Below are 11,566 nucleotides of genomic sequence, written 5' to 3'. Positions count from 1 at the left end.
TGCCTAGAACTGTTGGGTATTCGTTATTTTAGATGGTTTTTACTAAGTGAAATATAAGAATAAAAAAAATATTAAAAACAATTTACAGAATAATGCTTCTTTTAATGCTTTGATCAGGTAAAGAAACCTTGTCCTCTTGCGAGGCAACATCTATTTTTGTGCACATCACATCAGTCCCAAGATTATCACAACATGTCATTTTCCAGGAATAAGGCATTGATTTATAAACTTTTTAAAGAACCATTCGAAAAGCGTGAGAGGAAAATTTCAGGTAGATATATAATCTATATAAACAAAAGCGGTGTATGGTACAATATAAACAAAAGTAAAAACGAAAAAAATACAAACCGAAAAAGATAAAGTCGCTCCTCCTCAACCCGACGCATGATTTATGATATTTGTGACGCAATGTTTTACACGGTAACCCAGGTTGTGTTTGCCACTAGTTTTATTGTTTGGATTCAAAATTAGTGACAAACACCCGGTCTTTTTTGTGTTAATTCCGTATAAAACATTACGTAATGAATATCACGATAGTTGAGCAAAATTTATCACGTCACGTGACATCATCCTCATCATCACTATCGTCAAGAACGATGACGTCATTACTTGATGATGACATCATCATTGGTGAAGAGTTCAGACTTGCTGACGAAGCATTCATAAGTATTTTAGCAACGTTTTCTTGATAGTTCGAAAGAACGGCATTTTGAGCTGCCGTGGTAATATCGTTGTCGTCATCGTTGTCACCGTCGTCGTTATTATCAGCCGTGTTTTGATTCAACCGTTGTCGTATCAAATGACTGGCACTTAAAGAGCCCCGTAAGCTTGTTAACATAGAGTTCAGAAGCGGATCAGCAGTCGATGACGTAATGCTAGTTGTTTGTGGAAGTGACCGTGGTTGATACGGACTGAACGAAGAAACGCGATTCATTGAGCTCGATGTCGTGTTGTTAGACGAATGTACAGTCCGACTCGCAGTTATCGTTTGATTGCCAATCATGACAGGAAACGAAATTCTCATACCCGAATTGCTCGCCATACTTGGTAAAGATGACGTAATCGAAATTGGAGGGCGCCACGAGAAGGGCCGTACAGGGGCGACGGGCGGATTTAATGGAAAGTTTGGTTGTAATGGGCGGTATCCAAAACCACCGCCTCCGTATGAACCACGTGATATTTGTTTTTGTTGTTCGTATGCTGTGATTATGAAACAAAGAAAAAGATGTGTGAAACTTTACTACAAAAACATATGTTCAGACAAAAGACGACTTCAAAAAGGAGAGATTCAAACGGGGAAGGAACAATGTTTGGTAAGGTTATCTATAATACGGGATCAGTTGACTTGGAGACGACGAGAGTTTATAAATCCTATATATAATTCTCTCCATAAAAAACATCTTATGAATGCAACAAAAGGTATAAAAAATGCCTTTTATAAGTATACCAACTTGGACGTTAGGCGACGTTAATAAATCTCGCCAAATAAAATTTTTTGAAAAATGTTGTCTAAATTATTTGAATTCGTTCTCAATTCGTATATGTAATCACATGATAACGAGTGCAATTCGAATATAATTGCACGAGTGATTTTTTTGTTATTAATTCGAAACAAAAAAATCACGAATGCAATTTTCGAATTGTACGAGTTATTATGTGATTACGAGCTAATCGCACAATGGCTTCCACTACTTTTTCCCAGTATAGTATATAGTATATAAGTATATTACAGAAATTACACTGAGAGTTTTATATTTTTCTCTTCTCTCTGTGTCTTTCTTTTATTGTTGTTTATTGATTTTCTTTCTCACAAAATGAATTTCGAATGCAATTAAAACGTTCGATGCAAAAGCAATGTAATAAAAACATTAAAATCATTTTTGTAAACATTGGCGCAGCATTGAAGAGTGTGATTAACGATTAATTGCTCTCTACAGGATGCAATTAACGATTAATTGCTCTCTTTGAGGGCGTGCCAAATAAAAAAAAATAACCCATCGTGCGATTATAAGAAAAAGTGAGATTTCGGCAAATGAAGAATAACTCTTGCGACGACACGTGACACCTACAGTTCGAAGTTTCGGATGGGTAACAATGTAATTCATTCTATTTCTTACCTCTTTTGGCTGCTCGTTTTTCGCTACCGGTTAATTTGTCTGTTTCTTCATCATTGATGAGTAAGGATTCATGTTTGAATGGAACCTTTTTGAAAAAAAAGATATACATCATAATACAACTGTCAGTCAGAAAGAAAACGAATTACAATTACAATACGAATTACAATATAAAATTGAAGAATTACATCATAATACAACTAAACTTTTTAGTATCTATGGTATTTTATCTCGATCCTCCCTCCTAACTCATGGTTGGGCGACGAAGAAAATTTTTCACTTTTTGCACCTAAACACTATAAAACGGTATTTGACTTAGTCTGCAAAAAAGTTAGGGGCCATGGCCCCTTATCCACATGGCCCATGATTCTTTAACGAATTCGTGTTCCTTTTTATACTCCCTGAGGTCTGCAGATGGTATTCAATCCGTGGAATTGACATGGAATTGTTTATTTTTCTTGATTTGCAAAAGTGGAAAACGAACTACCTTACCTGGGTTATCCAATCAGAGCATTCAAGAACAATGGAGGACAAAATCCGATCGCAATGTGACGTCACAAAATGGCTAAAATCTGGGCGTGGCTCTTCTACCTGTCATAAATGAGAAATTGAAATATCATTTTTCCGACTTACATAAGACGACTCTTTGTTGCTTTTTATAAATGCTTTGGTACTAGGGGGGGGGGGGTCTTGCAGTTACTCCTTGACACTATGTGGAGTAACTGCAATTTTGGACATTTTCTACAGACACCACCACCCTTGCAGTTATTCCATAGTGTACTAACTGATTTTACCCTCAAAATTGGTGTATACCACCCCCAAAAATGCCAAATTTGGCAATTTTTTCACTGAATTCCTCATTTTTGATACCATTTTACTGGGTACGACTTATTAACGACCGTTCAAGAGTTAAATATCTCAATCTTTTTCCAAGTTTGTTACAATATCTTTCATGCCTTGATTGATGAAAAAATTTTGTGATTTTTTTTTGACTTTTGAAAAAAATGTTTTGATTTTTTTTGCTTCCGGAATTTTTAAAAACCTAAAATTTTAGGTGAAAAATTGAAAAATGTGCTCACTTAGTACACCATATGTTTTCCCAAATTTTGGTTTATATACCACCACGGTAGTAATTGTCATAGTGTTTATATAATTGCATGAACCCCCCCCCTGTTTGTACCATTGTAGAATCCGTTTGATTGGTTCAAAAGAAAATAGGATTTGATTGAGAGGGGGTCCACGAATAAGAGCTAGAAGAACTTTCTATGACCAAAAGAACGACGTTACAGGCAAAACTGCCAACCCCTAAAACATCCTTATAACTCTTGAGAGAACACAGTTGAGGGCTAGCAGATCATTTACCTTTAAAAGAAAAATTCAATAACAAAAACAAAACAAGAACAAAACCAATACTCTTACCCAGTCTTCAGCGATGAGCGATTGAATTTCGTTCTTGGAGAAATTTTCTGTCTGGTTCATCTCGTCAACAACTCGATCTAGATTTTTAGTAGAACAAATCAAATTCGATCTAGGTTTTCAGTAAAAAAATCAAACTCGATCTAGGTTTTAAGTAAAATAAACCAAACTCGATCTAGGTTTTAAGTAAAATAAGCCAAACTCGATCTAGGTTTTAAGTAAAATAAACCAAACTCGATCTAGGTTTTAAGTAAAATAAGCCAAACTCGATCTAGGTTTTAAGTAAAATAAACCAAACTCGATCTAGGTTTTAAGTAAAATAAGCCAAACTCGATCTAGGTTTTAAGTAAAACAAATCAAACTCGATCTAGGTTTTTGGTAAAACAAATCAAACTCGATCTAGGTTTTCAGTAAAAAAAAATCAAACTCAATCTAGGTCTTAAGTAAAAATAAATCAAACTCAATCTAGGTTTCGAGTAAAACATTTAGAATTAAGATAGAATATAGAAGATACAGTAGAGTCTTTTTGACTCGAACCTCCATAACTCGAATGTCTCCTTTACTCGAATAAGTTTTCTTGTCCCTTCAGTTAATAATGCCTTATAACTCCTACTCCGTAACTCGAAATTACTCGAAAAAATTTGTGTCCCCCTAGTGGGTTCGAGAAATGGAGACTAAACTGTAAAAGGAGACTGAATTTTTACGGGAGGCTTGATCGCTAAACAACAAGGTCATCTCCGCTTGATGACGTCATTAAATTACCCTTCACTTGAAAAATTGAGCCCCTTCACTTTTTTCACTGTCACATTAAGACTAAGAATATTGTCCACTCAAAAAATATCAAGAGGCAATCGAACCTTATGCCTCCTTCCAGATTGGTATATATATTCTATTCTTAACTTGACTTCACTTCTTCTTTATAACCCGTCTAATCAAGTATGTAATAATATGGGTGTTATGTGATAATATGATAATTGTTATGGGATAATACGAGTTTGTATCAGTGCTAAACTGCACCTCTATTAACAGTTCCTGATACACTTGTCTGCTAGCCTTTATTGTCAGTAAAATATATAAAAAAGTCAATAGAAACCAGAGACTACAATTGTAAAAGAAAACAAAAAAAGTTTGGCATCATGTAAGTAATTGGATATCCGCTGTGAATGAGACGACTTTAAGTTAGGGAGAGGAGATTGTATGTGTTTGTTTTTATTATATCACACTTGCATTACAAATATCTACGTTTACTAGAAGAAGTTGCCAGTGCCCTCCAATAGCTGAACAACAGGACAAAGCTGATAAAGAAATTACAAAACTTAAAGAAGACCATCAGAAGGAAATCGAGAAAATCACTCTCGAACATCAAGTTAAATTACTACAGCTTCAAAATGAAAGTAAATTGAAAATCTTGGAGCTTGAAAAAGAGATTCTACAACTGCGACACAAGGAGGAATTAGGAGCCTGAAGCAAGATGTAGCTACAATACAATCAACAGGCCAAGACACAACCGTTTTTAAACCACTGATAGAAAGAATTTTATGGGGTACTCGCAGATATTTTGGCGGAGAGAAGATGGCGGGAAGTGGCCTTTTCGATTCGTACCAAGAATGGTATTCAAATTTAAACTATGCAATGGAAGAGTCAAAACAATACCAAAACGAGAAATTTTTACTGACACAAAAGCTGTTCTATCCCAGACCCTTAACAAGTGATGTTCATTTTATCTCCCGCAAGGAAGGATGTACATACAGGAACGAAGAGAAGTATGTTTGGGTCACTGATTCTAAAGAAGATTTATGGGACTCTGCGAGGGTCGTCTTCTTACATCCAAGTCAGTTAAATAGATGCTTAGAGCTTAGCAAAATACAACAAAACAAAAAGCATAAGTACGAAGAGTGGTGGTACCACTGTTTGCCAGAAGAAATGTATAGCGGACATTCTATTATTGCTCTTGTGATGATAAACTGATATGACTTGTTACTGTTTAAACACAGCCGTACGGGGCCACACCAACACCGAAACGCCGACGCACTGTTCATGAATCACTGTCAACACCAATAGCAAAAATTGTCAAAATTCTTAATTTGTCACTACATGGTGAGTTTGACACCGAAACACAGTTACTTTTTTTCTTCAAACACAGAAATACCGACATAAAAAGGGCTAATACCGTCACACCGACAGCCCCGGACACCTCTTCTCTAATGACTGTATTTTCGTCTCTCAAAGAAGGAGATCTGGAGTTAATTCAGGGAAATTACGTCAGTTTACTGTTCGGTTATATTTTTCTTTTATTCAAATTTTAAAATTGTATTATTAGGGTTTCTTAAACGAATTGAAAGATGTTTAAGTGGAACAAGTAAAAATCGTCAGCTTCACCTTCAACTTTCCCCTCACTGGAGACATACCCCAGAATATCAGTCATAAGAAAACAAGCGATACTTTTATGGACCTACCTGGTTATCAAACTAATCAGTGAACATTGAAACAATGAAACACATAAGACATAACTGGTCAAAATACAAAAAAATAAAGAAAATGAAAGCATATCTATTGAGAGAAACTATCAACACTATTGAAAAAGATTTTTGAAAAAGAAATAAAAAAGCTATTAAGCGCTTTTCTTTATAAAAACCACTATCAGAAAAATGCACACAAATAAATAAGGTTTCCAGAAAACTCAAACCGTCGCACTCTACCGTGACATTTTCTTCTGTTAGAAAAATAATAATAAAAAAACAATTTGGCTAATAACATCGATCTATGCTCATAAATAGTGATTCTTATAGATAAAGATTCGTTTTTCAGCCAAAAAATAATAAGCGTTTACAGAAAAATCAAATCATTACCCTCCACCGTGACATTTTTCATCGTAAAAAAAATTATAAAAATAATAATAATAATATGGCTAAGAACATTGATGTATTCTTATTAAAAGTGGTTCTTATAGATAAAAATGCGATTTTTGAGCCAAAAAATTTTTTTTGCAAAAATCTGCTTGAGCCATCCTTTAACTATGATTGTACCCTACTTTCATGCTAAAAATCAGAAAAAATTAATGATCCAATTTTTCACAAAGTCCAAAAAACCCGTTTTTAAGCCGTTTTTTGGCCCAAATTTGCCCCAGAAATTTTTTTTTCGAAAATCGGGCTCCGTCACATTCGAGGGTTTATGGTCATGCACCTTTGTGCCAAAAATCAGAAAAAACTAATGAGCCAATCTCGAGAAAAGCTGGTAACTAACACACTAACTAACGAACATGGGTTAATTTATAGGACCTCCACCCCACCGGGGTAGGTCCAAAAAGGGCCGAAATTGGTTTTTCTTTGCTTCATATTTTTATCTCGATACAGTTGATTCTTTCTAATTTGATTTCAATGGACCAAAAACTTAAGTTGAACTTGAGATAAGATTCTAAGAACAGAGAGTATTTTGTACAAATCACCGGGACCAATATTCTAGTTCCAATCATATAGCGTTGACTGTACTGTAATATTAAAGATTACACTTATGGTCGTGGAGTGTCTAAATCATTCAAAAAAGTGAATGTTGGTCGAAATGAATGGTATGAGCGTGCTCAGAATCGCAATATTTGGCGTACTTTTTTATTTATCTAGCATTGTGATTATTGTCCTAAGGCCAAGGCCTATGCCCTATGCTTAGGGTAGGCTCATTCATTCATTCATTCATTCATTCATTCATTCGTTCGACTGTACTCGGAGTAAATTATCATTAGATTAGGAAAGAGATTGATGACTTACTTGAAATGCCTTGCTTGGAGATCTGCCGATAGTAAATTTTCTTTTCCATCGTGTTGGAAGCTACCAGACGGTAAATATAGCACGGTTTCACTTGACCATATCGATACACTCTACAAAAATGAAAAATGTATGAAAAGCAGGGCCGGCGAATCAATTTTGAAAGTGGAGGGGCCAAATAGTAAGTGTCTAAGGAGGCGCCACCATGGTTGGTTGGTTTTTTTTTTCTTAGCAAAAAAGTGGGGGGGCCATGCCCCCCCGGCCCCCCCGGTTTCGCCGGCCCTGAAAAGAGGGTATGAGAAATGGGAAAGGGGAGGGTTTGAAATTAGTTTAAGATTGCTTATGCGTAGAGGTGTCAATCCTGGTAAAAAATGCCTCACTGAAAACCTCACTGATCGAAGGAGCAATGATAGAATGGCCATTCATCAGAAGTGAAGCCACATGGTAAGTTGGCAGAAATTTTGATCTTCCTCCGACCGAGATCAGAAAATTTCAATTTCACACCATGCATAATTTAAAAGGTTTAAAAAGTTCAAAGATTCCAAAAATAAAATGTAATAAGTGTAATCCGTCAATCGTCCAGAACATCGAAAGATCTTGGACCATACGTTAATTAAGCCTGCAAGAGCTCTTTCTAGAGCTGTAGATATACCTTCCGTTCAAAACAAAATCTCCCTCAAGAGTGATTTGTGAGTTTATGTATGTGTGTTTTCTGCGATGGAGCCGGTAAGGTTTTGATTTGCGTAGATTGACCGAGAACGACGGTAAATCAACAATTTTACCGTCCTCGATTTTTCGCGTCAGAACTGTGGGTTATTCCAAATCGCTTCAGTCACTCCACCGCTCTCAAAAGGTGCTAATACATAAACTAGTTATAAGTACAACGAGGAGCGTTATCACCTACCTACACACAGCTTGGGCATCATGACATGGGTTCCAAGAAACATCAAATACGACAACACGATTCGCTCCCACCAAGTTGATCCCTAAACAACCAGCCCTGAAAAAGTAACATGTAGTAATCATTTACTTACACCATGTATACCTTTTCTATAAAAATCCATAAACTTTTAGACCTTTAAATGCAGTTATGTATGTATACGACAAGATATCTTTGACTTAAAAAAAATGGCCTGGACCAACCATACACACCAGCTGTTCAAGTCGTGCTAATTAAGCCAAGAAGCAAGTGTAACATTAACCTGCCTTGTAAAGGTCCTTCCGAACGGTCAACGGTATGTGGCTTTACTACTAGATAAATTACCTACTCTTCCATCTGTAAACAAGCCTAATATCTACGGAAAATTCAAAATTGATTGCCGTAGAGAGTACGTACTACGAAACGTTATACGTGACAATATGCTCCTATTGGTAGAGCACTTTGTTGTTGTTGACAATCATTTTCAACTTATTTGATACGTTACAATATATACAGAGTACTTTATTATACAAATCGATACAAAGTGCCTGCAATCAAGATCTCAAGAATTGTGCATTTTATCCACTTACCTGGTGGAAAGTAGAAACAATTTGGCTTTTCTGTTCGTTTCTTCGTTGAACGCGTTGATGTAACGTTCACGCTCGTAACTTGTCGTGCTACCGTCGATACCTACAGAATACAATCGATTCTCGCAAATTCGAAATTGAACGACAAGTCAAACTTGTTCGAATTACAGAAAGATTTGAATTATATACAGCACTTTTACGAGGGTTTCCTTTGGAATGAAAATTAGTTCGAATTATAGAAAGATTCAAATAAAAATAATTCGAATTAGCAAGAGTCCTCTGTGGTTAGTGAGAAGAACATCGAAAAGCAACCAAATTTTAACAGACGAGTTTTGGGCTACTATACAATAACGCAAACCTAGTACTTAAAAGATTGCATTTTCCTTGAGAAATTCTGGCTAAGTTTTAGGAAACACTGGCTTCGTTTGGGGAGACTCCGGCTCGATTTCGGGAAAATCCAGCCTGTTTTTTTGGGGGAAACTTTTGTTGATTTTTGAAGAGAAGTTTTGAGCCTTCAGGGCCATCGTATTACGATAGAGGTATAGAGTGATCCGAAACTCTTGGATGGGAAAGCCACTGAATTCCCAGTCAAAACGTGTGACCCGCGTGAGTTTCACACATACGCCAGCTTGAAAGTTTTGCTGAACAAAAAATAAAACGATAAAAGCGCTAGATCCAACCTGTCGTCCCGAATGCGGCGTAAATCTTCACTTTTTCTTTGCTTGAGAAAAGTTGGAAATTCTTCTCTAGCCCTTTTGAAATTTAAACTTAAGAATTCAATCACAATCTTACGAAAATAATGTTCTCCTTTCTTCCACGTGGAACCAGAAGGTTCGCTCTCCACCACGGCTGACTTTTTCAACATTTCTTCGATCGTGTTCAACGTAAACAAGCTTTGACTGATGTGAAAAAAAGATGCGGAAAATGCGTAAATTAGCTGATCAATAAAACATTCCATCACCGGCAAGTAATGATACTTGGTCAAGTATTGATGAATAATGAGTGAAAAAGCTCAAAGATTTGAGAAAGATTTTGCTGCAAAAGTCGTGGGTTAGCAGTACTGCTAAAAACTCCATTTAAAAAGTCGGTAAGATATAATTCTGTTATTGACCTAGAAATCAACACAGTATGTACTTGTCAAACTTTCTAAATAGAAGAAGAAAAACCTTCGTAAGATGTACGCTAGCCTGTACCACCCCACCACCACGGGCGTTTTTTACATTTTGCCGTAGGCCAAACTTCGCATCATCCTTTCAGTCAGCGAAGAAGAGTCTGGTACAGGATAGATACCCGCACGCATACCTGAAAATCAACATCTTATCATCTTCGGCAACTGCTTCACGTATCAATTGTGACAGGATGAGGAACTTTCCACTGTTGTTCACATCTCCTGGTTTGTATCCACAGTTCTGAAACACTTCTGGTGCCTATGAGGTAGAAAATGACAATGATCAACATGCTATACAGTTGACCCTCTTCAATTCGATTTTCAAGGGGAATCGGATTTTCATCGAATAAGGGAATGTATCGAATGGTAGAATGTCGTTTATGAAAGTTTCTTGCTGACGGTGACTTTCAATAATTATCGAACAATGGAGCGTATCGATTAGTAGAACGTCGAATTAGAAATTGTCAACTGTATTTCTATTTCGATTTGGTTGAATTGCCAGAAGCTCCACAGCCCATTTTCGCAACTATAGACACTTTCAATGAGCGCACCATCATCACCTTGGACTGACTACCCAATTCCCCTCACATGGCAAGGATTGACCCGGGTGAAGGTTCTTTCATTAAAGATTAAATAAAAACGTGAAAGATGTGAAATAATAAGAAAACGGAAATACTGTCAGCCAAAATATATTGGTTTTTAGCTTTTAAACAATTATTAAGTTAAATTTTGAGTGGGCTCATTTTTCTCATTTAATATAAAAATTTCTGAATACTCAGGTCCGATACAACGCCTGAATTTGATAAAATTACAGAAATTTGAATATAAAGCAAACGAAATTTTGAAATCATAACGAACCCATTGAGTGATGTCCATCAATATTTGTCTTGGATCAGGACCACCAAAAGGGTTGAAGCCAATCTCCAGTTGTGGCTGCTGACCTTGACCGCCCATCGCTTGCATCATAAGTTGGGCGGGGGAGGGCGAATTGCTATGGTGCATTTTCTTGCGTTTGGAGGGCGGTTTGCCGGAGGTAGAGGAGCTGGAGGAGGCGGTTGTGGTGTCATTGTCAATATCATCTTCGTCGTTGAAAATATCCTGGAGAGAATATTTAAGAAGGAATAGTTGGATTGTTTTTAAAGCTTTGTTGTGTTAAATCCTTCTATGGTCTTGTGTAAAACCTTCACACTTTTTGTCTAACTCCCGTCTAACCTTATTTATTTATTACTGAGTTATGACAATTTTCAAAAAATCTCAGAAAATGGTACGTTCTTAAATGTTTTCTTCCTAAATATCAAATGCGTAAATATTTCCACTTTGGTAAAAGAACTTGTGAAAAAAGATTCAAAGGTTTTGCTTAAAAGATCTAAAAGAAATTTTGCCCTTAATTGAAGACATTTGCTTTCTGAATCACTATGAAGTAAGAAATTATGTGTCTAGCTTCAAACCAACCACAATGTTTCGTTCGTGTTTTACGTCAGATTTTCGAACCTTTACATTTTTCAGTGGTCAAAGCAAAATTTTCATCACAGACGGAAATGGACTTTAAACAACAAATCTGGCCAAATTCTTCATGTTTTGCAGAATTTTGTTGAGTGGAAAAA

The 11,566-nt window shown here is 36.3% G+C and overlaps 1 protein-coding gene across 1 annotated transcript in view; it reads right to left on the bottom strand.

The window, feature by feature from the left end:
• Positions 1–11,566, bottom strand: part of LOC136823592 (helicase ARIP4-like) — a 28,061-nt gene continuing 16,495 nt past the window's right edge. Inside the window, exons 11-20 of the mRNA XM_067079774.1 lie at positions 10,821–11,060; positions 10,097–10,221; positions 9,587–9,693; positions 8,798–8,897; positions 8,193–8,288; positions 7,292–7,401; positions 3,534–3,610; positions 2,607–2,705; positions 2,118–2,202; positions 1–1,200 (exon numbers count right to left, since the gene is read on the bottom strand). Coding sequence (XP_066935875.1) covers positions 557–1,200; positions 2,118–2,202; positions 2,607–2,705; positions 3,534–3,610; positions 7,292–7,401; positions 8,193–8,288; positions 8,798–8,897; positions 9,587–9,693; positions 10,097–10,221; positions 10,821–11,060 — 1,683 coding nt within the window. The 3' untranslated portion in view covers positions 1–556. The remainder of the gene's footprint in view (positions 1,201–2,117; positions 2,203–2,606; positions 2,706–3,533; positions 3,611–7,291; positions 7,402–8,192; positions 8,289–8,797; positions 8,898–9,586; positions 9,694–10,096; positions 10,222–10,820; positions 11,061–11,566) is intronic.

Source organism: Clytia hemisphaerica, unplaced genomic scaffold (genome assembly GCF_902728285.1).
Source record: "Clytia hemisphaerica strain Z4C2 unplaced genomic scaffold, Clytia hemisphaerica genome assembly, whole genome shotgun sequence".
Classification (NCBI taxonomy): Eukaryota; Metazoa; Cnidaria; class Hydrozoa; order Leptothecata; family Clytiidae; genus Clytia; species Clytia hemisphaerica.
The sequence above is the reverse complement of the archived record's forward strand: the minus strand, read 5'-3'. Positions and strand labels throughout refer to the sequence as shown.